At 40.1% G+C, this 26,663-nt stretch overlaps 1 protein-coding gene across 1 annotated transcript in view; it reads left to right on the top strand.

Moving 5' to 3' along the window:
• Positions 1–14,099, top strand: part of lcor (ligand dependent nuclear receptor corepressor) — a 77,203-nt gene extending 63,104 nt beyond the window's left edge. Inside the window, exons 6-7 of the mRNA XM_076728035.1 lie at positions 2,855–2,945; positions 10,891–14,099. Coding sequence (XP_076584150.1) covers positions 2,855–2,945; positions 10,891–12,040 — 1,241 coding nt within the window. The 3' untranslated portion in view covers positions 12,041–14,099. The remainder of the gene's footprint in view (positions 1–2,854; positions 2,946–10,890) is intronic.
• The last annotated feature ends 12,564 nt before the right edge of the window (positions 14,100–26,663 follow it).

The following is a 26,663-nucleotide window of genomic DNA, read 5'->3' as shown; positions in this document are numbered from 1 at the left end:
GCTCTGAAATGTAGCTCAGGGCTCAATCTACATTTAATCAAACTAAACCCAGCAGGGGGTTTGCGTTTCGATCGGCGAACAGGCTGCAGGGTTGAAGCGACAGCTCACTGTTTCAACCCTCAACCACAGTGTGACTGGTCACCCACTTTAATACCAGCTTTTTGGAATCTGCTTACAGTAAGCCTTAATTTTTACAAAAAAGATTTAGCATTCACATCCACCTCATGCTCACACACTGTCTCTCTCTCTCACACACACACACACACACACAAACACACACGAACACCAAACAACTTTTCAATGAATTCTGACTCAGATTACCCTCAAAGCTCGATCATACACTCACACACGCACGACAGCCGGTTTTGGTCAGCCACAGACATACTGATATCGGTGTATATGTTACTGTTAATATGCACTGATATGAAAAGTTTTTTTTATAATGCAGATGGGTGATTTGCAATTATAAAATTTCCATAGTTGTTTACTGTTTCGGTTCACTTTTACTGTATGGTTCAGTCAGAGCACTCTAATCAACCCTGTATCTAACAGGAACAGGCAGCTATTTCAGCACACAAGCTCTGATGAACCCACAGACAGACAGACAAATAAGTATATATACACACACATAAGGCAATCAGCCTGCACTGCTGAGGTGTTGTGGAAGGTAACCTTGATCGTGGCCTTCAGCTCATCTGTGTTGTGGAGTCTGGTGTGTGTCATCTTCCTCTTGATAATACCCCATAGATTCGCTATAGGCTTCAGGTCAGGCGTGTTGACCAGCAAATCAAGCATAGTAACATCATGGTCAGCAAACCAGTTTTGAGTAGTTTTGGCAGGTGTCAAGTCCTTGATCTTCGGACTCCCTCCAGACTTTGGGAACTTGATTTCCAAATGAAATGCAAAATTGACTTTCATCTGAAAAGAGGACTTCGGACCACTGAGCAATGGTTCAGGAGTGGTTTGATAGTAAGAATGCAATCTAGGCCATCCCTGTTGCTTGTGCACCTTCTCTGACAACACTTCGCCCTTCCATTCACCATGAATATGCTTTGATACAGCAGCCTGTGAACAACCAGCCCTTTCATCGACGGTCTTCTAATATAATATTTTGAGATACGTTTTTTTTTTAATTTTGTTTTTAGTTTACATTTAATGAGTCTAGAATATATACAGTTTTCACTTATATGAAAATGAAATAACTGCCAAAAAATATTGAACTTTTCCATAATCAAATTTTTTGAGATACACTCGTGTGTGTGTGTGTGTGTGTGTGTATACGTACACACACACACACACACACACACACACACACACACACACACACAGTCGGATATAATTTATCGTTCATTATCTGTGGACATTCTGTGACTTAAGTGTATTTTGGAGCCAAACGTCTGTGTACAAACATGTTCTATGTGTGTGCTATATATACATACCATTACCATGATCAGACTCATTATTTTTCTGTCTCTTTGCTGTACAGTCGCTCTGTTTTTCATTTTAATATCACCTCATGTTTTCTTTTTTGCCCGATTAAACATCAAAAATCCCTGAAGATTAGCGAGTACTGTGGCTATACAGTGTAGGTTTGTGTGGGTTAGAGGGGTCAGAAGGTCAGCTGCACTCTACAGGGATTATACCAGCAACACACACAGAGTCTGTTTTGTTTATTGGTGCATGTTTGCATCCATGTTTGTTTACTGTATGTTTTTCAATTGCAGGCTTTCAAAAAGGAAGAAAAAAAAAAAACTTACCTGTAAAATCTAAAAACTTAGCTTTAAAAGGCTTTTATGAAACATTTTGGCAAAACCATCAGACAGAAATAAAATCTTATCTATGAAAGAAAACAGAAATAACAAAAATCAGATGTCCTTGGAAACACTGAGCTGAGTTTAATTTTAACAAGACTCACCCACTAACTTTAAGTCCCCATACATGATGACATATATTTCCTGCATGTGTGTAGTGCAACCTGATTTGCCTGACAAACATATTCACAAATAAACTGAGATTTCACACACAGCACGTTGTCATATTTCCCAGACTTCAAGAGAGAGTCACGGAGAGTCCACCTGTTCTGAAGCACGCAGAATATCTCAAGTCTCGTCATCTAGCCACAGAAATAAGAAAAAACAGGAGCCACTTTCATATGCACACTCACACATACACAAGGAGTTGCAGAAGCTGTTAACATGAATAAGATGCCAATTGATTTCATTAAGAAACAGTAAAAACAGATCAGTAGCGGTGATCTCTCGTTGTGGAGGTAAATTGTACTGAATGCCAAGTTTCCATTGAAATTTATCATCAATTATGTTAAAGTCATCAAAAGAAAGTACAAATTAAAGGGGTTTATGTTCATGAATGTTATGCAAATATTTGGAGTTGAGTGCATGAAGACAAACAGTCGGAGATGCCAGTTGTACAGTTGGGTGCCATTACTCCATCGCAGAGAAAGAGGACACAAGATGATGTAAATAAAAGAGCACCAGTCAAACCTTAAATGAACAAAAACGGTTTGGAAAACTTGATGGAAATATGGCATTTCTGTTTGCAATTTTTAGTCTCTCCCATACAAACTTCAGTGGATGTTAAATTCACATGCACTTTGTCGCATTTGTATGTGCAAATGGAAAATGTGCAGGAAACAGCTAGATGGAAATAAACTTACTGGCTGTGGAATGGTTTTAGAGATGTTCTTGTTAAACTGTTTTTAAGTGCTTTTCCAACCTTCAGTTTACTAAACAAATTCACTGAAGTAGTTATGAATCTGAGCATTAATGCTCTGAACAGGATTTCATATGTCTGTGTTTAATCTTTCTACCTGTATGATTTTTTTTTTTCTCCTCAGATGGCGTCCTGGACCTCTCCACCAAGAAGAATCACAGCGCAAGCAGCCACAAAATCTTTCCCTGCTTCTCCCCTGCGCCCGGGGTCAAAGGGTAAGACAACAGGATTAGTCAAACTGGCCTCTTGTTAACAGAGCAACACAGTCATGTGCCTAAAACAACAGTGGAGAGGTGAAAGCAGTCACTGCCATTGTGTTTCTGCACTGCACTTTCCAGAGAGCGCTTGTCAAACACTGAAATGCCATGTGGAGATGTGGCCTGCGGTGATGATGTGGTGATACTCTGATTCAGAATTACAACCATCACTGGCAGATTTGAAAATTTCTATGCTTTTTTTTTTGTCCATTTGAAATACTGGACCGTTTTTAACATTTCACACAAAACTATTCAAATACACTGAGAAGAGACTCTTTGGTTAAACTGCTCGCATTTCACATGCACCGGTAAAAATGGGTTTGAAGGAGATTCAAGCTGGGCCTCTTATCCGTCTAGGAACAGTCAAGGTGTTAATTAGGCTGAGGCAGTAGACTACAAATATTCAGGAGTAGCTATGGTAAGACAGCCCGGTCTGTCAGATATAACTCATTTATCAAATGTCACTAGTAACTGGTGGACAGTGAACAATTACTGAAATATCTCAATATATATATGCAAGTGTCAAATGTTTACATTCTTTTACCTCATCAGATTAAGAGCTCTGAGTTAGAATGGCACAAATTTGGGCCTGTGAAGTAGCCCTGTCAGTCTGTAAACTAGTGTTGGTTAAATTGGCCTATACACACTTTATGTAGCTACTAGTGTTGTCACGATACCAACATTTTGGTATCAATACCGGTACCAAAATGTATTTCGATACTTTTTGATACTTTCGATACTTTTCCAAATAAAAAGAAAACACAATAAACGTCATTATTGACTTTATTTTATTGGAAAATCTAACTATGCATCAGTAAATAAAATAAAATACCACAAAGACATGCTTTTCTAATGCACAGACAACACCATTTTAAAATAAATAAAATAAAAAATACGATTCAAAACACTAACATTTTCTTATTGCACTTAAAACAATTTTAGAACAGTGTAATAAAATATGATTTAAAATACTAGATATCTACATGTATGGCAAAAAGTTTAAAAATCACTGTGAGAATATCAATATAATATAATAAAATAATATAAATAGGCTATTTAAACCAGAGAAAGTGGTAGCTAATAGCAATGCAGCGTTAATTTTTTTTCCAGAGCTACTTTTGTGGAGAGTGAAGGGGGCTAGTTTTGCTTGCTTTTAGCACTGGATGTGGCTTTTTTCACGGGTATATAAGTTATTACCTGTCGTTCTCTGAACTCCTTGTGGAGGTCTGGGTGCTTGTCCTTAAGGTGTTTTGCCAAGTTGGAAGTGTTTCCACCCTTGGCCAGACATGTTTTCAAACACCGTTTGCACAGTGGTGCTTCGGTGTTCACTGCTTCGCCGTGCTCATTTGTTTTGAACCCGAAGTACTTCGCGCACCTGGTATATTAACGAGCTGCGGCGTGGTGAAGGTTGCAGCAGCTGCCATTCTCTCCCTGCTCCTATCTCTCTCTCTTTCTCTCCTTAATCTCTCTCTCTTCAGACTCCTGCTCCGTTTGCAGCTTCACGCTGCTCACTCGGTCGCTCGCTCACTCGCCAGATCGCTCGCCTCGGCTCAAATTGCAATGCGGTGACGTCACGCGGCGACGTAAAAAAAAAAAAAAAGGTACCGGTCCCATCCAAGCGCAGTATAGTACCGTTTTAAATGCCTCAGTACCCCAGTACCAATTTAGTACCGGTATACCGAACAAGCCTAGTAGCTACAACATAGTGTATGTAGCGGTCAACGCTACTTCACCACTTGTGAATGTAGAGAGTTGACTTTGAGAACCAGTACACATGATCATGGAGGCAAGATACTCTGTCTCTCTGCAGTGTTAGTGGTGCTTTTCAGGTGCTGGTGGAGAGCTATGTCATCTGGAACTGGGGTTTTAAAACACTTTCGCCCCAAAACATAGTAAAAGGAAATGAACAAAAATGTAATAATAAATTCTTATTTTTTTCCTTCTTCCGTTAAACAAGTTATTGAAGTCTCTGAAGTCTGACATTCTCCTAGCAGAGAATGCATCACACAGCACCAACCGCAAAGCAGAGTGAAAGCCTTCAAGACAAGTGTGGCAAATGGGGGAAAGCATGCAAAAGCACCAGAAAGATCCTTGAACATTTTCATAAAAGATGCATGAAGTAAACATGAGCAAAGGAGTGAATCCACTGCTGTGTAGCAGCACCACAAGTTGACCCAACAGACGAACGATGCACTACATTCGTAAGCATTCTGTTCAGCTCTGCTCACGGCCTACTAAAAAATGCAATATGTTTCTCCAACCAGGGATGTTAGTAGTGAAGTTGTATGATATTCGTATCGACCAAGCAGCTCATACATGGTACATACTGCAGTTTCTACCATTGCTTTCAAATAGTTAAGATACCAAACCTATAAAGGAACACTAGAAGCTTTGTATAACATTGCACAAAACATTTTCTTCTTTCGTCTCTCCTTTGTGCAGCACGTTCACCTTCTGTCGTACATCCTTCTATCACTCTGGTAACTTGTTCTTCACATAGATAAACTTTCAGAAATCAAAGACGCTGGAAACAACCTATTGGTACTTGGAGTGTTGCCTTCATGGGAATCGACTTTGTAAGGAGAGCACAGCTTCGCTCTGCAGGTCTTAAAAGGGTCATGCCCTCTCTTGGTCTCTCTACATTTTGGGGGCGCATACTTGGATCGTCCCATGGTCGTCCTCAAGCAAGTTCTGCCAACGCCTCCCACCTTTCATCTCTTTCTTATTGGTTTTGCTCAGCTGATCGATACCTGAGCTACCATTAATTTCATGGCAAGGCTTTATGTACTTGTGTACAGGTATTTATAATTTAGACTCACCCACGTCCACCCCTCTACCCCTACTCCAGAGAGTTCAGTGGTACTATGTATCAAACACATGATGGAGGCTTTGACTACTTTTCTCTTTTCATCCAGATGTCAGTGCCTTTATTGACAATCCTCAGCACTGCAGCCCGATCATTTATTGATGAACATGTATTCTGCCTTGAAGTCATGTTTGAATCAGTCGACATCATAGTCTATTTTTGCATCAAGAGGGAAAAAACAATCAACGCTAATCGTGATTGCCATTTCCAGGAATACTTTTGATCTGTAGGTCAAAGATGGATTAGTAGAGGTTCGATACACAGAGCAGCCCCAAACTACAGAATGTGGTGAGGCTGCAGTAGTGGAGGATGTGGGCATAGAAAACCTGCGCCCACCATGTGGACACTGTCTCTTTGATCCAGCAGTGAATACACCTCCTATTATTTTCTGAACTGAGGTGTGAGAGTGTTGTAATGATATTGATTATAGTGCCAAGCGGCCACCACATGGGTAGTTCTTCCTGGTGGAAAAAAAAGTGAAATCTAAGTAAGATTAAAAATCTTATATCGAGGTAATATATGCTCGTTCTTTGACAAGATATATCTTCTTACCACACAGTTATTCCTGTTGAAGCATTTTCTATTTCAAGCTTTTTTGTCTTTAATTATCTAAATTGTATTTACATAACACATTATAACTTCTTAAAGAGATTTTATGACTGGTTCTGAGTAACTTAATGTTCAAACAAAACTTCCGGAATTACAAAGTTGTTTGATTAACACTGACAAGAACAAAACTGCTTTACTAAAGTGTGAATTTGTTTGTATCCACATAAAAATAGTTGTTACTAGTCTAACTGCGCTACCTTTAAGATAACTGTGGCTTCTTTGAGACTAGATATTCTTACTTACTTTTAAACAATCTTTGTAAGAAAAATTTTCCTGTTCTGTCGGCAGATAATTTTGCATATTTTAAGTAAATTTTTTCTTTTTTTGAGAGCTGTGTCTTTGCAGTTTTCAAAGCTTTCAAACACAGCAATTGTTCACCACACTAGGTTTGGCTTGAAACAAACACAAAGAAAATTATCAATGGAGAAACAGCAGCACTGATTTTCAGTTATCGACGTGGCATTTAACAGGGGCTTTAAAGCATATTTCTGGGGTATTACACTCTAAGTATTATAATTATTGCACTGCCAATTGTTTTTGCTGAAACATTTCAGATTTGGTTCAACATTTTGGATGTAGTCAGTTTCATTTAGTCAAGCACTTAAGTGAGCACAGTGTTATAGCTGACAGAAACAATGGTCAAAAGAATGAAACCGAGACACAAACCTGAACAACCATTTGCTGTTGAAACAGGGAAATGACAGTGAAGGATAACTCGGAACAGTAAAGGTATACTGTATCAGGTCAGGAGGTTTTGTACGAGTGAAAGAAGAATAGGATATCTTTAAAATTTGCAACATCTTACTAGTTCGCATTAGGCTTGTTCGGTATACCGGTACTAAATTGGTACCGGGGTACTGAGGCTTTTAAAACGGTACTATACTGCGCTTGGATGGGACCGGTACCTTTTATTTATTTATTTATTTATTTTACGTCGCCGCGTGACGTCACCGCATTGTAATTTCAGCCGAGGCGAGCGATCCGGCGAGTGAGCGAGCGACCGAGTGAGCAGCGTGAAGCTGCAAACGGAGCAGGAGTCTGAAGACTGAGAGAGATTGAGACCCCGTTTATACGAAGACGACTGCGAATGAAAACGACAAAATATTTTATCAGAAGTGCCTTTCGTTTACACGGCGACGTCGAGGTCTGAAACCGCAAAAATCTGAAGACGCCTCCCAGAGTGCAGAGTTTTGACTCGGGTTGCGTCTCCGTCTAAACGGCAAGAAGCGCAAAACCACGTCGCGTCATGTCACGTCGCATAGCAACTACACCTTATGTCACACTCAACGCGCCAAGCCGGTAAAACAACAACAAACAATATGTTTGACTACGTGGATCCCACCGATGTTCAAGCTGTCCTAGCAGCTGTAGTCAACATACAAGAGTCATTTCAACAATTGTATAGAATGTATACGGATACTATAGGCGAACAGAGACGTGTATACAATTACATGTGTCAAATTTTGGATGCCCCAACACGTCGTAGGCGCTCTATCACAGTACCACCTAGCGGCCTGGCATGCATATCCAATCGAATTCGCCCACTTTTGCGTCTTCGTATAAACAAACAATTCCTGCTGAGAACGCTCGTCTAAACGCGGATAAAAAAATTGCATTGCATTAGAAAAGCGTGTCTTTGTGGTATTTTATTTTATTTACTGATGCATAGTTAGATTTTCCAATAAAATAAAGTCAATAATGACGTTTATTGTGTTTTCTTTTTATTTGGAAAAGTATCGAAAGTATCGAAAAGTATCGAAATACATTTTGGTACCGGTATCGATACCAAAATGTTGGTATCGTGACAACACTAGTTTGCATATTTGTTTTCACCAAGTCAAAGAGTGCGGTCACCATTATTGATTCAATGTTCCCAAGAATAGTTAGTTTCCCAGGAAGTCTCCATTTGTTGGGTCAATGTGTAGACAGATGTTGAACAGGTGATTTATCAGACACAGACATGACAAAAATAGCCTTACATATACTTTGTGAAACCTTTTCTATGCATGCACAAGCTATCTTTTTTTCTTTACTCTTAACACAACAAAATATTACTTGCTGACATACTCCACCAGTGAGGCCCCAGCAGGTAAACCTTGGCATGGAGAAGTATTTCCATAATACAACTAAAAGCAAAATTAGAAACAGCACCTTAATCACCTCAGGACAGAACTCTGGCTCCTGCCTTAGGCTACTAAGGCCCCAAAGGCCCTAAGGCCCCAAGTTTCACCAGGACTCTCTAATGATCAGGTCATGTAATATTAACTACAGCAGGAGGTGGAGCCTATAGTACCACCCCCACTAACACCAATTCATCTTTGACAGTCAGACAATCCCAAAAGCACTCACCAGGTTTGCGTGTGCATTACAGGTTACTGGCCTTTCCTTTAAATTTTTTTTCTGACCACATTTGTTTAAAAAATGTCAGACTATTTTATTATTTATTGGGTTTTTAATAATAAAAAAAAGGTAATTCATATTTTTTCTTGTGAAGAAGAATAATTAGTTTTGGTTTAAGATGTCCCATGATGGTCTAATTGCTTATTGATTTTCCCCAGATAAGTTGAATACAGTTATTCATTCAATCTATTGAGTGCTTGAAAATGAGATGTTTAAAATATACACATTCAACCAAATGAAATAATGGCTGCAGGATTAAACTAACATCCTTTTTAAAACCATTTGAGCCTCAAAACACATACAGTGTTCATGCCAAACCAACCACTATGTTGTGTTTCTTTGCTCTTTTCATTTTCACAAATGATTGCTCACATTGAATCCTCAGATCCACCATTACTGCCTGCCACAGCCTCCCTGATGACTGTATGCTTACTGTAACAGAACGCTCTATTAGAGTGCAGACTCCAAAGCCTCTTGTTAACCCTGTATTGTTTTCAACCCGCCCAAGACCGCCCACTGTGGTAATCTGTCTTAAAGCTCCTGCTGTGAACTCCCCACATCGCACAGTCAGTTGCACTGTCGAATGTCAGGATACATCTCCAATGGAGAGACAAAGTATTTGCCTCAAGTTTCTTCTCCCCTGTGCAATCTGCTGATTTGACAAGCTATTTCCTGTTATTATGAACCAAAGAGAGTATTTTTTAAAGAGCCTTTCCACTGTTGCTATAGTTACTTAACAGTAGGAACATTGGCTGCAGCATCTCAAGTGGAGGTACTTTGCCTGTGAGCATATGTTTCAGCAGCAGACGGTTTACAGAAATTTAAAATATTGAAATATGAGATGCTTATTGGCAAGAAAAAATAACGTTATAATTTCAGTTTAATGCAACTTTATTCATCCAAGATGGAAGATGTGACCCTTTAAAAGCAGGAAGGTCTCCCCCTTGTCAATGGTTCCTTATGTTTGTGTTCAGATGTGTTCAATCAAGTGATGTTGCCATCTTGGATTGTTGAATTTTGAATTTAAAGGGCGTGAAAGGGTCAAATTATCTAATATTTCACAGTATTAGATATATTCAATAGATTAGTCAGAAATGTAACCATATTTTTGGCATACGTTGGAAGGGATAAGTGTGATAAAACCACAAAGATTGCTTCTTTATTGTGTCCTTGCTTTTCTGCCTCTTCCCTAGACTCACTGAGCAGACACTGCTGTTACGTATACATTTATTTGCTTTATGCTGTAGCTGTCTGCTTACCTATTTTTCCCCAACATCTCTGAATCTTCACAATGTTATTCTAACACGTGTCACATGGAACTGAAAAAATATTAGCTGGTAAAGTGAAGTTGGTATTAACCAGAGTGGTCATGATACAATACAGAAAAAAAATGTCATATCTGAGTGCTGGACTAATATCTATATTTAATGCTTTTCTATGCCATTTAAATTGTACAATTATGTGTACAATGTGTTTAAGTTACATACACAGTATTTGTTGAGATTTAATTATGAGATAAAAGATTAAAATATAATGACTCTCCCATCCTTGTGCTACCTCAGCTTGAATGCAATTACAGAGTTACTGCAAACAACTAATTGATATTTAATAATGAAGGGCTTAGAAAAACAACCTGTTTGCAACTATTATGCCAAATTGTAAGCTTGTTAATGTTCTGCTAAAAAGAAACACTGATGTGCAAGACATTTCTGAGATTTGCTAGGTTTTACTAAGCAGGACCATGTCAGCATTTAGAGCTTCATTATATGGTAAAATGTCAATTCACACAAGTCACAAAATACTGAACTTTCCTATTAACCCTGAGTGGTACTCAAAGTGGTAATATGCTCTTGACAGTGAAGTCTGTGGTTTATCTCAAAATATTGTTTCTGCCAAAAGATGCTGCTGTGAGTCAAATGTAATCTATTTGTGGTTTGCTATGTTGTTGATTGCTGTTGTTTGATTTAGGTGAAGTGACACTCCAAATAATTATTTGGTAACATTTTGGTTTTTTTTTTCTCCATCCAGACGTTCCCTCAAAGTGGAACAGACCCTGCCAGAGGTGGATGAGGAGGATGGCCTCCTGCAGAGAAGCTTGCAGGACGGACTGAGGGAGAACTACGCCAACTCCAACTCCTTCAAGCCCCCATTGGCCCGCTCGCTGCGCATCAAGGAAGAGCTCCTCAGCCAGAAGCACCGCCTTCTGAGCCAGCCTGCTGCTCTTTCACTGGCAAATCTAGAGTCAGCTGGCTTGCTCAATCAGGGGCAGTCCCACTCCTTGCTTGGCCATAAGGGCTCTTCCTCTTTCTGGGGAAGCAAGGCCCACCTCGATAGCCTGCTGAAGCTAAAGCAGGCCAGTGGAGCTCTGAGTGGGGCCCTCAGTGACCTCAAAGACCTGCCAACATTCCTGGAGAATCACCACCACAACCACCACGGAGCCTTCTCCTTCAAGAGTTCCCTCCACCATCACCACCACAATCAGGCCTCCAAGGCCCAACACCACCACAATGAGGGCAAGAGAGACCAGGGCCACTCACCTCCTGTCGACCTAAAGATCCCCCAAGTTCGGGGCATGGATCTCTCCTGGGACTCCCAGGCCTCTGAGCTGTATGGCTATGGCGCCATGGGGGTTGGGGGTGGCGGCCACGGGGACAACACCCTGAGCCGGAAGCTGAGAGCCATCTTGCCCAAGCAGAACCGCCGTGGAGGAAGCCTTGGAAGCCTGCTGGATGGGGCAACTGACTACTGGAGCTCCGACTTGGACCACTCCAGTTCCGGGCCAGCATACTCCACCTCCGACGTGGAAGGGGACCCAAACTCCAAGCAGCCGAGGAAGAAGAGGGGCCGTTATCGCCAGTACAACAGTGAGATCCTGGAGGAGGCCATAGCAGTAGTGATGAGCGGGAAGATGAGCGTGTCCAAGGCTCAGAACATGTATGGGATCCCACACAGCACCTTGGAGTACAAGGTCAAGGAGCGCATGGGAACCCTGAAGAACCCCCCTAAGAAGAAGCTCAAGCTGATGATGAAGATGGAAACGGGGGGCCAGGATTTTCCTGCCGAGTCGGACAGCACACCCACCGCAACCCCACGAAATGATGGCCAGCCACTTGCAGCTGCTGAGCTCAAGGACAATGTAAAAGAAGAGATTGATGACAATTTCAAACCAATCGACTAAACGAAGTACACATGTAAACCTCAGTCAAATGACTAAAGTAATTTGAAAACGGATGGGGCTTTATTTGTGCCAATTTACTTTGCAGTATCTGGGTGAGCACAAACGCAGGGATAATATGAGGAGGATTCTTAAAACAAACTGGAGATAAACAACTAATCGGATGGTTTTTAACGAACATCGCTTGAGCGGTGCTGTGTAAGCATTTGTTTAGCTTTTATATCCAGGGGCTTAACAAATGCAGCTAAAGACATTAGTTAAATGACAATTAATGAAATTTCCATAAGCATGCTGATAATCCTCAGCCCAAAAACCCAATCCCCCCCCTTTTTGAACTTGATATACTGAACCATTGCTGCTTATGAATGCAGTTTGGACTTTGGACCATTCCAATTTGGGGAAAAATGAGGGGAAGGTTGAAAATTAACTCCTTAAAAACAAACTGACAAATTAGTCCCTTTACTGCTCCCCTCTCTCATGGAGTACTAGCTGAAAATTGGTAAGTGAACTGTCTTCTACATTTGAAGCCAACTGTAAGGTTTAATCATACCATTGATATTCCTCACCAGGGTTGTGAATCAAGACCCATTCTCTTATTGCCAGGTAGCCATGACGCTTTAACTACAAACTTTTTTTTCCTCCTTAAGATATTCTGCTAATCTCTGTGCGGACAAAAGCAACATTAACCCGTCCTTTTGAATGAGAAAAGACACACAAAAGTCATTCAGGGATGCATGTTTGTGAGTTTTGTGGACACTACTGACTTCTATAATCAACATCTTTTCCTCTATCTTTATCTTTTCATTTGATTTGTTTTGCTTTCTTTTGCACTACACTTTGGGTCTGGCGCTTACAGACCAGGTTACCTCGGCATTGTTGCCCTTGCATCATGCACTTATTATGGTCTGTCTCTGAAGCCCAGTCGCAACCTCGCAATGGGTCAGAGGTGCACATCGCCTGTGTATGCTGATCCATAATCAGATCCCAAGAAGCTCAAAAACCCTCTCTTTTTTTGCCAAGGGACAAGTTGTGAGGGGTAATCTGATTATGGATGAGCTGTTTTTAAGGCAGATTGCTACCTCATGGACCTTCATCAGCGTCTCACTGCTGATCCTGGAATGCCAGAGCCACATTCAGGCTGTCCTCCAATTGGTGACTGAAGTGAACTCATCCTCTCATGGAGATCTTTGCTGGATGTAGGCCTTTTAGGATCAGAATGTGAAACTCTGCTGCTATCCAGTTGATTCTCTAGCTCCTACACAAGGCTTAAGATAGCCTTAACAAATGAGATTTAGCTAGTTTTAGCTAACGACAACACATTGCTTTTTTTTTTTTCCTTTTCTAATCAAACTAAGCCCAAGCAACTTAGTTGATGAGTTTTAAAAGAAATTCTTCTCCCTCAAACTTTAAACACAGTTTTAAAGGCAGTTTACCACAACAATGTGCATTTATAGAGGGGTCTTCATTTTGGGATGGTGGGTGGGCAGTATGCAGTGGGGAGGGCTAGTTGATAGAGGTGAGGGAAAGGCAGATTTAATATATTATAAATTATTATGACTGATGACGTAAAAGCCAATCCTTGATTCTGGATGATTTCTTTTCTCCTCATTTTTAACTCAGGGTAACTGAGACAGATGATGTGGGTTTCAAATATGGTAATTTCCTGTTGGACCTATAGTAGACAGACAGGAGGGCAAGACATGCCTCTCACTAATGCTTTGTCTGTCGAAGGGGCCATGTAAGTAAATATGGCAGCGCCATGGCAGGTAGACCTGCTAATGAATCATGATAAAGAACAGAAAACAATGAAGTTGGGTTTGAGGATGGAACTCATGGCGCTAAACTTCTAAAATAGCACTTTTCAAGAATAAGAGAAAAAAACAAGAGAAAGAAAGCTGTTTGAGGTTATGCATGTAGTGTAGCTCTTCTCTGGGGGATACAGAGCAAGGAGCAATGAGGAGGGCAGAGAGATGGAAGAAAAAAGCTTTAGTGTGTGAAGACTTTAAGAAAGCTGCAGCTTGGACCCAAACTACTCTTTTTTTTTCCCCTCTCGATTACCTCCAATATTAAAAAAAAAAAAAAAGAAAAAAAGAGAAAAAAAAATGGTCAACAGCTTGAACAAATAGAGATTTGTGTAGTGTTGTCTTGTCAGCTTTCTGTTTGTCATGTTTTTCTTTTGTTTCTTTTTTTTTCTTTTCTTTTTTTTTTTTTTTTTTTTGCTCCGTGGTAAATGTTGCTCTTCGCTCCTAACACTGCCTGGTGCTCACCCAGTCTGTGAGATTTTAAACATGAGAATTGTACCTCTCTGTTCGGATGAAATGATGATGATTCACTCCTTTTGAAGCGTATTGTACATTTTATTTATTTGATTTGTTTTTTCTTTGATTACTCTCTTCAAAATGGCATGCACCACTTTTTTTTTTTTTTTTTTTTTGGCTGATTGTGGGGTCTGGCCCACCGAATATATAATGATGAGAAGATTTCAACACAATTAATCCTGAGCCACAGATGCTCAAACTCATACAAAGTTATGAATTAATCAAATGTCTAATTATAATTAGAAGCATTTACTCCCTGTTGCATACAATCTTAATTTTGCTCTCTATGGTTATTGCATATCCACCTTAAGTTTTGGAGCTAATGTGGCTTGATTGGCAGGTTTGCATGGCCAATGGGAAAAGCTCTTTAAAAGACCCCTGGAACAACAGTATTTCTGGAGGTCTTCATGCATGAAATGCGTCCAACACTTTGACAATGCCGAGCATTTGAAGTGTCTAAAAGGTTGTTGTGCGCGTCGCAGCGAAGGACAATGCACTGATCTGATAGTTAAAACAGGATCGAAGCCCCAGTGTTGATAGTAAAGCACTTCTTATGAACATGCCTCGGATACAAGGTTTGATAGCTGCTCATTTACCCAGCTGTGAATACAGTTTGACAAAACATGACTTGCAGTGTGAGCCCTCCCTCTAAAAAACAGAACAAAACAAAGTCATGGAACTCTGCCTGTTTCATGTAATGCATGTAAAGCATGGATTTGTACTAAGAAAAATGTATTTATGTGTAGAAATAGTGTAATTGGCACATAATGCACAGGTTTGCATGGATAAACTGCAACAGCACTGAATTCCCCTGAGAGGGGCGATTTCTCAAGGCCCAAACTATTTCTGTGTATAATTGTCACAACATTTTCTCTCTTTCAATTCTTCTTGACCCTTATTGAACATTTGGCTTCTGCAGTAAATTTGTCATTACTTTCTAAAAACTATGAGTAACTTTTTTTAAATTTTGAAAAAGTCCCATTTTCAGCCTGATCTTATCTACTGAGGTGCATGCCATTTACGGTATAGTTATTTAATTTCATTTAATTCTTCATGTTTGTTTTTTTAATGATTGTTTGTAGTCATGTGGTTAACGGCTCCCCCTGTCCGAAAAAGTCCTCCTTCTTGCAACTGAGTCTCACTGCTGTTTTTAAAGAAACCTCATACTATATTAAATACTTAAGAGAACAGTGTATATCTATTTATATACATATATATTAACAAATACTCACAAAATGAATGTAGTGAACTGAATATCTCAAACTTACAAAACCAGAACAGTGATCTGCAAAAAAGATGGCACTGTCAGTTAATTTTAACAGACTGTTGTTTTTACTCTTCCGCTTTTAGTTTCACTTTACGCTGCTTGCATTGGAAACGCAGTCGTTTCCCGACGCGGGCGTGCGACAGTAGCCTTCAGTACTGTAAATGTCTCAGGATCGAGCCAATGGGATGGGCAGCAATATTTGTCAGTCGGAAAATGGCGCAGACTTAACTACCTGTACTAGATGTAATTTATAGACTTAAATATACGGTATATAATATATATGTCAACTTGGTCAGCAGAGACCAAGTGCCATACCTCAATCTCAGAATAATGACTCCTTTCCGTGCCTCGTACTTTTACGTATACCTTACCTGGGAGCCTGGCGAAGGGATAGCCGATACTCTGGGAAATATAGTATCCTCTGCTGTTTCTTTTCTTTTATTATCTGTTCATTTTTCTTTTCTTTGTTTCGCCTGCCTCTTGCAAAAGGAGGAGGGAGACGCTTCAAGTGTCTGACTGACCAATATTTGCCACCCTACCTCTTTTCAGGTATTTTTTTGCAACAACAAAACCTTATAGACGTACATAATGAGCAAAAGATTGAGAAAAAGAAAGACCCACAGGGATTACAAAGCTATTCCTGTTCTTAGCACTGAATGGGGTTGGTATGGGAGGGCTGCAAACCTCTCATTTCTACCCCTGAAAGTCAAAACATTTTGGGATTCAGTGGTCTGGTTTCACCCTGGAGGCGATAAGTCAGGTCGGTCCCACCCTGGTCTGAGAGAGAACAAGGTGTTTTTGTTCACTGAGGTTTTTTTTTTTTTTTTTTTTTGGTTTATTGTGTGTTTTTAGGTGTAACATAACTCACTCCAGGATGAAACTTGACAGGGATTTTCAGGTTTTTTTGCGTTTTTTTATTTTTCACACCCAGAGAAATCAGAGACCCAGAGGGGAGATTGGGGGACAGGTGGACAAGTTAACCTTCCTTTATCTGCTGTAAAAGAAAAATATCCTATCTAAATTCTTTTACACTGCATTCCAAAAAAAACACCCCACACACAGGAAAATGTACCTTTTTATGATGAAAAAAGCTATATACTTATGAATATATATGTATTTATTTTACTGTTTTTGCATCTTCAGGTAAGCCAATCGATTTCTCTTTTGCTTTTCAGGTTGGTTTTTAGTTGATTTCATTTTTTTCTTCTGAGTGAAAGACTGTCAAAAAACGTGATAAAAGAAGAAAAAAAAAATGTTGATCAGCAACTACTGTAACCTCACTTAGTAGACGCCACATTACGTGCCATTTTGTTTCAGGGTGGTGTGTGATGATGCGGGCTACCAGGAAAGAAAGACCCATAATGTGTATGATTGCCATGCTCCTCTCTGCGAAGAGGTTTTTTCTGTTTCTTTTTATGTCACGCTGCATATCTGGTTGTCATTTATACCTCAGGTCCGACCACTTCAAAGCAGCTGATTGTACATTAGAAACACACACACGCACACACACACGCACACACACACGCACACACACACACACACACACACACACACACACACACACACACACACACAAAGAAGAATCAGGATTTTTAGTACGGCACGTTTCCAGATTTTTAGATGTAACACACGGAAGCAGTTTTTTGAATAATTGTTGTTCCTTGTTGTCGTCGTTCGTGCTGTTGATATTCTGATGACATCTTATTTTCCTTTCTTTGTTTTCATACGAAAAAGAAAAGACAAATTCTTTAAAAGCCAGATTTCTGTGAATACAATGCTGTATTCTCTCTAGCACATGCAGCCGTGGAAGAGCAGAACGCACACACACGCATACAGAGACATGACGCACCTACAGCAACATACACTCTCGCTCCTCATCAGGTAGCCACGCTTTGTGTGGGTGGGTTATATGTATAATTATGAAGCTGGGAGTCGTTTCTCTTTTAGAAGCAGGTGGGTGTGTTTTGTCCACAGCCTGCAGAACATCAGCCCTGCTGGCTGATTTTGATCTGACACACTGGGACAGGCACTGCCTCTGTGAAAATCACTTTTTTTTGTTTGTTGCTTTCAACAAAGACTGCTTTTCTTCCCTTGTTTTTTTTGCAAATCAACCATCTAATCTTTTTGTTGAAGAAAGAATCCTCCGTTCAATTGTCCGTTTGTATGTGATGCTCTCTTCATTCCTGCAGTTAAAATTGTAAATTTGTTGCAATTTCTATTTCTCTTTTTACATGTTTTCTTCAACCTGCCTCATCTATAACCCACAGTTTTAGTTTACTGTGAAGGCAGCCATGTAATTCTGACAGTACACTGTTAAATTCATATTTAGGAAGTCTGTTTAAAGGGAAATTTTCTTAATTTTCTAGTTTAAAAAATGTAATCTCACACTCACATTTCAAACACAGGATAAAAAGATGAAAGGTGATTCAGAAAAAGATAGCGTTGCTCCCATGTTGTGTCTTGTGGCTGCTTTACATGCCGGTCCATCAAGGTTGCTGTGGCTTCAGAAATTGGATTCTCCACCTAGAGACACATACAATCAAGCTACAACATAGATGTAGGAATGGAAAGAACATCACAAGCAATTATGTATTTTGGGTGAAGTTCCCAATCCAGACTCTTGGACTAAAGCTGTTTTTCAGTGAATAGTCCTGGATTAGACTTAAGTGTCTGTCTGAGAAACTACATGGTGTGTTTTTGATGTATTTTTCTTTTCATTACATATCCAAGAAGACTGTCTCTCTCTTGCAAAAACATCTATCCTTCTTTGAGAGCATTTGAAAAAGATAATAATCAGCACATGGACTGACAGTTACAATTGTCCTAGTGTGTTCTAAGCTTCACCATGCTGTCATTTTTTCCCCAGACATTTGCCAAAGCAATGCTAACAGATCTGTTAAAATGTGCATCCCCTCTGTCATGGAGTGCGATGCCAAGTGTTGTAAATGTCAAAGCATTTCTGAAGATGTGACAAGCAGTTGCTCAGTAGCAGTCTGGCCTTGAAAGCAGAGTGGAGTACAGATTTTAAAGGCCAGACACACCTCTGGAATGATGCTGATGTGTAGCAATCAACACAACAGACACCTTCACTCACTTCCCTTATAATTCACTAAACAAGAAATTTGGCATGGTTTGGGTGAAATTTGGACACAAGGCAAATTCTGCAGCCAGAGTGTAAAAGTTTGACTATTATTTTATGTAACAACTATGATAACGTGGGAGAACAGCATTACCTATTAATCAAAACTGTCTGAAAACAAGATTAGGATTTTGACAACTGAACCCTGAATTTGCCCTTCAGTACAGTATTTACCGCATGCTTCAATTGCTAACTGCAGCCTGGTTTCCCCACTTTGACATTAAGTCCCATCCTGGTTCAGTAATCTACTACATGGACCACAATTAACTTCTTCCTCAGATTCAATCTGATGGTGCCACCAGGAATAAGTGATTATATATTTGTTGTTCTTCAATCAGTGCAATCAGGAGTGCCTTTTGAAGACTCTCATCACAATCTCAAATCTAATCGCAAAGGGTTGGTTTCTTAATCACATACAATCTAACCACCCGAGTGAAATCACAGAGCGGTTGCTTCAAAAACGACGTTCTTCTCTTGAAGCAAAATGTCATGTGAAATTCAGGTCAAATTTGTTGGCTTAAATTCCAAGCTCCCCCTGTGATTATGTTGCACTGTGAAAGGCTCACAGGCAGACATTTTCTCACACTGGCTGTTCTCGCCTCCGACGAGCCTGCGGTGCTGGCATGAGTCTCACCCCTCCGCCTCATCAGAAAGCCTCCTTACAGATGGCAGACAGACCGACTGTCAGATAGACATGGCGGTCTGAGGAGGTGGATAGGAGTGCGAGAATGAAATCTAAGTGAAGTACAGAAGAATAAAGGCCGCTGAAGGTCGCCATCCCCACCCCCACGCCACAGTTAAACAACAGGCCTTTAATGGAAGGACGCTGAAATTCTCTTCACAAACGAACATTACTTCAGCACATTACATCTATGATTAACAGGTGCCATGGTGTATCTGAAACTCCACTTAGAGAGCGAAGGAGATCATTAGTGACAAAATATCAGACCTGATGTGCAGGTTGAAAAGGAAAATTGGGAAATAAAAGCCAGGGCTGTGTGAAGGGAATCTGGTCAAAATGCTCTGTGATAAAGTGCATTTCCTAAGGCACCCTTGTGTGTTGCCATGACAATCTTGCAGCATTGTTCCCATGTGGAGGTGTGTCTGGCCCTTTAGAGCCACCTACATGGACCAGCTTGTCTCTGTTGCTTTGAACTAAAATCCAGCTCTTCTAACCCTGGTTTATCTCCTGCATTGGCACAGGAGCATAGAGGTTTTGGGTTGGTTTTGGAGAATTTAGCAGAGCTGACGTAACATGTAGATGCTGCTTCTAGTGTTGATTCATCTGGCTTTGTCCAGTGCATGTTCAAATGAAATGCTATTGACAGAAGTCACAATTGTACAAAATCTTTGTCCAACACTGGCAAACAAATATTTACCACGGACAGTCTGTTATCCTGTTCTCATGTCCTCTTTCTCTTCATTATATGAACTCAACTCAAGACTCTTTCTTTGTGTTGCTCTCACTTCCATGTGAGAGCATCTACGAGCAGTATTTGTCTTTGCTTGTCTCTGAGATGCTGTCTCTTGTTTCTGCTACCTCGGTCTCTCGGTATCTCGAGGACTTGCCAGTGGGGATCTTGCCAGGTGCAACTGACTGACAGCAGGTGCCGACTGCTGTCAGTCAGTTGCACAAAGTTGAACTAAAGATATGCCGTTGTTACCAGTGAAGGACCATTTCATGCATTTCATAGCATTTCTAGGCCTTACAAACTTTTGAGGCCAGGTTGGCTGCTTCAGAAAGGTTTTGATGACAGTTAAATGCAGCAAAGAGTTTGATGATTTGTCAGATGTCCCACAGTGCAGTCCTTGAAGACATTGTTTCCTCTGATTGTTTGCTGACCATTGTGATCTCGTGCTCTTGCTTTTCCTCTCAGAAATGTGTCAGATCTTGATTGTCCTGTCACTCAAAAGTGTGTAGTTTCTGGAGATGCACCGTGATCCTGCTGCACTGCCAGAGGTGGTCAGGCAGGGCCACGAATTCCCTTCCACACCCCTGTAAATGCTGTTTTATTTTATTGTCACTTTCTTTGATGGAAAGTCATAAACCCCTTCCTTCCCCTTCTCTCACCTTTACCCCCTAACTATTTGTCATCCTCTCAGCATCCTTGGCCACTGGAACGTAAGCACCATGGGGCTGATAGACCCTCATTTATCCCAAGAGAGATGGGGTGTTTCTGGGCAGCCCCAGGTCCTCCACCTCTCATCAGGCCTTTTCATAAACCTCACTGCTGCCTCTTGGGATTGTGTACATAGCCCAGAGGCCTATGAACACGGTCTTCCCTCTACCTGTCTTTTTCTTACTCTTTTATCTTTTCACAGAGGCTTTGCCACGCTCTCCTCTCATGAGGAACTTGCAGATTTAGATTTTTTATGACAGGGCTCGAGGTTCTTTGAGCAACAAGGGTGGTAATCATCCTCTGCAATATTGAGAACTGTTTCTACAAAAAACACACTAACATGCTACATGCATATAGTATATTTGGCATTCAATTAATATTTCAGCTTTGGTGAAAATTTCATGATCTCTCTCCACAAAAGAGACTCAATATTTTAAGGGTTGGCAGTTAATGTTGTATGATGTCTCTGATCTCTTGTTTTGATGTTTCAGGATAACAGGCTCAGGCTTGATTTTTAGTTTGTGTTTAAAAATGGAAAAAAACAAAAAAATCAGCTAATGAGTGGGGTTGTGTTTTGTTTAAATTGCCAGTGCATTGCTGTGATCCTCTTGTAGCTTCTTTTTGCCGTCTTTGAAGTTATGCGGTCTTCTGCATTTGAATTTTACCTTCTCTGTTACCTACCAGTTATTAAGTCTACACTACATGCAGATAACCACATCAGCCAGTGTATTTATAGTTGAGCTGAGGAGCAACACTGGCTCATGAGCACGATCAATAGTCAGGTCAGACAGACCGGCACTTGGTGAGCGGATATCGGCGTTCAGTCCTCAGCCAGGAAGTTTGGCAGTACAGAAGATTAAATGTCATGCAGATGATTCCCACTGCCATAACAGAAACTTTTTTTGTGGAACACCTCAAACACATCTGGCTAAAAGCCAGAACATCATCACTTAAAAGGGTCTTTGAAAAGCCTTTTTTTTTTATTATTTTTGACTGATTCTGTACATTGTTTTCAGCCAAATACTTTTTCAGTGCTTTATAAACAGCAAGGATTGTAAATATGAATAACTTTTAGCAGGGGAGGCTCATGCGGAGCTCACTTAACGGCCCACCTCGTTGGTCCTCTGGAAATCTAACTTACAAGACTTGGATTGTTGCCTTCCCGAATATCAAAATTAAGGAAAGCTGCTCGTAAAACAAAAAAAAAAAAAAAAAAAGAAAAAACGAGTGCTTTGACTGAATCTGCATTCGGGGAAGTAACGCTGAGTGTTTGTTCTTTCAGTCTTTGATAATGTTTTCCATCTTGGTGTTTCTTGGTGTGCAAAAATGTAAAGTAGAAGAAAAAAAAAACTTACAACACAGAATACCTCAGAAAATAAATCCATGTAACCTTGACAACCTCCACATATTGTCAGATCCTGTCCATTAACACTCATCTCCTGGGCACTCTCATCTGCTGTCCTTTATCTTTTGCCATGCAGTGCGTAGCACCCAGTGGAGGTCCCATAGCTTTTGATACCACTTTGGTTTCACATCCTCATATGTGTTCTGTCTTTTGATTTGTGAACATTCTTGGTCTCAAACTTTTCACAGCCCACTTTGCATTCCTCAGTTAAAGACGGAAAGGAGGATGTTTTCAAGAAAACTGGACACATCGCAATTTTCAAAGAGCTACGAAAGATCCGTAGCAGATACTCTAAGAATCCCTGCAAAAGATGGGGTTTCATCAAAACAAAAAATCCTTCCGTCTTTTGAATTTAGAAGTGGGTTTGCTGCAAGAATGAAGGCCAACATGTGGAACACTTGAACCCACACAGTACCCTTGGTGTTCCTTTTGCATACCTCTTTATCTACTACTTTATCTACTCTTTATCGTTGTTGAAAACTGAATGTAAAAAAACGCAAACACAACTAACCTCTAATTTAACTATACATATTTAAGAATAAGAAATACTCTATATGTGCACATAGATATACCTATACAAGCCCCACACAGACACAAACACAAATGCATATGTATATACAAATCTTAAATGTCATATACTTTTATCTTGAAAAGGAAGAGGATGAGCCTTTTCCACTAATGATTCAGGGAAACAATACAGAAGTCCAGTGCAGTATGTTAGGTAAAGTCACTCCCACTCTGTTGCTTTTGGTGTTCGTTTTCTTACTCTGTTCTTGCTTGTTATTTCCCCATGATGTAGCATAGGGCAAGGGGGCAGGGGGACTTGAGATTTTTGTTAACAGATGAAGTAGTGGAACTAGGATCTAGTGTAGTTGTAGTCTTTTCAAGCCTGATTATGTGAAAACGGGGAATGGGTGGGAGGGTTTTTTTCTGAAGCGGGCACTGTAAAGACAGTATATTTATTAAGATGATTTGGACATGAGTCACACTGGGGGTGCTGAAGGGTTGTGGGGGGTGGGGTGTATTCAGGACAGTTGTACATAGAACTGCTTTACCCATCAATCCTCACCTGTCTTTTTACAGGTGAGGTGGATCTGTATATTGAAGACACTGAGGAGGAACGGTTTGTGTGTTTTTATGTCTTGAAAAGTTAAGACTGTTTAATGAAGGAAGTTGGGGGGGAGGGGGGTGATGATCCTGTTCAGGTTTGCTACAGGACCAAACAGACAGTGAAGTCATTAGAAAACGCATCTCCCTCAAACTTTGCTGAGAGAGACAGACTGTTTCTTGAACGTTGAACTCTCGATATTTTTGCATGCTGGTGTACATACCCCTGTATCAGTCCTTTTGTTTGAAGAGGCTGGTTAATCCAAAAGCGCTTTTTCTGGATGTTGTCCACAGGACAGATTCTGATGTTTTGAATATGAAATATTGCCCCTAAGAAAAAAATCCCTTTCCTGAGAAGAAGGAGCACCTAAGGTGTTTGTTTGTCACTGCAACAGCTTTCGTAGTGGTTTTTGGCTAAAGCTCTTTTGCAATCAGTTTTTTTCCTCGTGTAAAGTAACAAAAAAGTGTGTATGAGTGTGAATCTGCGAGGCTGTGTAAGAAATAATGTGAAAAGCTTGCTCTTTTTGATTTTCTTCGACCATATTTTAGCCTCAGCTGTTTTTAAGTAACATTAATCTATCTGTGCTCTTATGGCAACTAAATGGAACAGAGTACAAGTTTGAAGAATTACATCTCTGAACGTATCCTGGTTGTCTGTAGGAAAAGATGCCTCTCTCTAGGCGCCTTACAGACCCGAATTACATTACCCAGACACCCTCAGGGACCCTCGACAACACTGCTCTCACTCTTTTTCAGGTACTTAATCTACACCGAGGCCTAGCAGTGATCAATCTTAACTATGGTTTATTTTCAATAGCTTGTTCCTACGAAGATGAAAATTTCCGCCAAAATCTTAAAAGATCAGAAGCAGGATTTCTTGCCCTCAGAGTTTTGTTATCATGTGTTCTACTCATGGGAATACTTTGCTTTTTCTATGCTTTAGCGGTCTCTTCTCTATTTTTTGATCTCTGGATATTTTTAGTATTTTATGAATGTCAATCGTCTTCTGAGTTCAGGACTGCTGAGTCTTTGTTTGCACTCTGTTCTCTCTCTGTCTTGCGTCAGGTGCCATGGCTTTTACGGTGTGCCGAGCATTGACGCAGCCATCTGGTATTGTGTGGCTACAAAGCACCAACGTAACGATGACTTACACAAAGCTAACCTCTTAAAAATCAACATTTCATAAAAGTGCACAAAACAGTGGTTTGGCTTCAGTGTTTTAAGCCTCCACAGTCCTTCATACAGTAGTTGGTTTAAAAATTGTAGAACGCTGCAGTTACATTACGCCATGTTCAGGTATACGTCTGGTGTAAGTGCTAACTTGACTAAGTTTCTCTCTCCGCTGCCAACGGAGTTATACACAACAGACGAATGTGACAGATCTGCCTTCAGTTCTTCTTACGCTTCAGGGAAAACTAAGTAAGCCTCTCACTGCAACTGAAACCAGGAAAATGGTGAAGCTCAGCTGGGTATGTTATCAAACCTACAGGAACGTAGAGTTGTGAAGAAGCAAAGGAAGGTGAGTCAAACTGGAGCAGAAAGATCTGTTTTGTTGTTTTCAGTAAAACTGTTCTCATTTGTTCTTTGACTTTTTAGACAGCCACTCTCCTCTGCTGTGATTGGTTGAAACTTCTGCTGTATGTCACTAAGTGTTTGTGTTGCTGCACACAGCTTGGCTGATGACATGGATTTTGGAAGTTTCCTGTAGGCCTCAGATTTGTTAGATCTGTTTTTCACTAAGAACTAGTCATGCAAAAACAGTTATTTATTGGCCTGGTCTGGAGGAACAGGAGTGAATTTTGAATTTTGCCTAAATTTTGTACCTCACAATCAAATCAGTGATGTTTGATGAGAACTGTGTAAAGACTTGTAAAAAATAAGTTGTATTTCATGTTGCAAGAACTCTTAAGATTACTTTCTACATTCCTGATGTTGGTTTTGGTAGTAACCTGATTTTGTTGTGATAGAGATCGCTCTAATTGGGTTGGAAACAGCTTGTGGTATTTGGGTAGACACAGGAAGTGTTGTCCAGGGGTTTGGACTCTAGTTTGGGTAGAACAACAAACCTCTTCTTTTCTTTAGTCTCGATTTCTGTCCTGCTGAGGTTTCTAACGTTTCATACTCTCACTTCGGTTCTTAACGGGTGGCTGGATGCCCTGCTGCAGGGCCTGCTGGGCTTTTTCCTCTTTTTCGCTGAGATTTTGTTTTTGGGTTTGACGATATACCTCATTCCTTCAGTCCAGCAGGCCCCGGGGGCACTGTGCCGATGCTCAGGACGCCCAAGCCCCCTTTCACAATTTGGTCCCACTTGGACTGTACCTCTCACAAACACAAACACACATTCGCATACACCTTCACACTTAAACACAGGTTCTCCAAATACCCCAATGGACCTCATTTTTTCAATATCTACTGTTTACAGTTTGACAAAAAAATTGTATAATTTAAAAAATATTTTCTCATATTGTAGTTTTATTTATGTACAATATTTTTTTGTTTGTTTGTTTTTCATTCTTATTTTGTACCTTGTGAGTTGGACTTTTATTCTTCTAGGATTATATTATCGATGTCCGTGTAAATGAGCACTTAACAAGGATCACAATAATTGGTTTTAGTTTGATTGACTGCACTATTTTATTTTCGTTCTCTCTCCCTGTTTTGAATGAAAATCTGATTTTCTGATTGGGCTAATGAATAATAAATTGTCTCACAATGTCTGTGATTCTTTTGACAAAAAGATGAAAGATGATTATTTGATTTCCTACAGTCTTTTTTTAAACTTCATTTTGCATTGAACGTCAGGCGATGCTGATTTGATCTGTCTTTGTGCATGTGTAAAATATTTGACTGGTTATGTTATATTCAATTTGGTAAAAAAAAATTTAAAAAAAATTGCCATTTTTGCCACTCATTTCAGCTGTAATGTTGTGTAAGGTAGTATTCACTGGATGCTAGAACCTTCTTTTCAAAACCACTATTCTTCTAATAAATTTTGTTGTGAAAATAAAATATCTGTCTCGTTTGTGTCGATTTTTTGCCATATGTATGACTAACTACTGTTATTATTATTTATTATTAGCATGTGAAAGTTAGAGGTCTGTGATTTTTTTCTCCTATGAGACAGACATATGTGTAGTACATTTTCCCATCTTCTGATTTCTCAGTTTATATATTCTCAATTCCTTTCCTCACCTCCCCTCCTCATATCTTTGTCCCTCCCACCCAAGATGCAAGCAAAGGAGGCGAGGAGGAGACATGAAGAGAGAGGAG

Source organism: Chaetodon auriga, chromosome 4, assembly GCF_051107435.1.
Source record: "Chaetodon auriga isolate fChaAug3 chromosome 4, fChaAug3.hap1, whole genome shotgun sequence".
NCBI classification, from domain to species: domain Eukaryota; kingdom Metazoa; phylum Chordata; class Actinopteri; order Chaetodontiformes; family Chaetodontidae; genus Chaetodon; species Chaetodon auriga.
The sequence above is the reverse complement of the archived record's forward strand: the minus strand, read 5'-3'. Positions and strand labels throughout refer to the sequence as shown.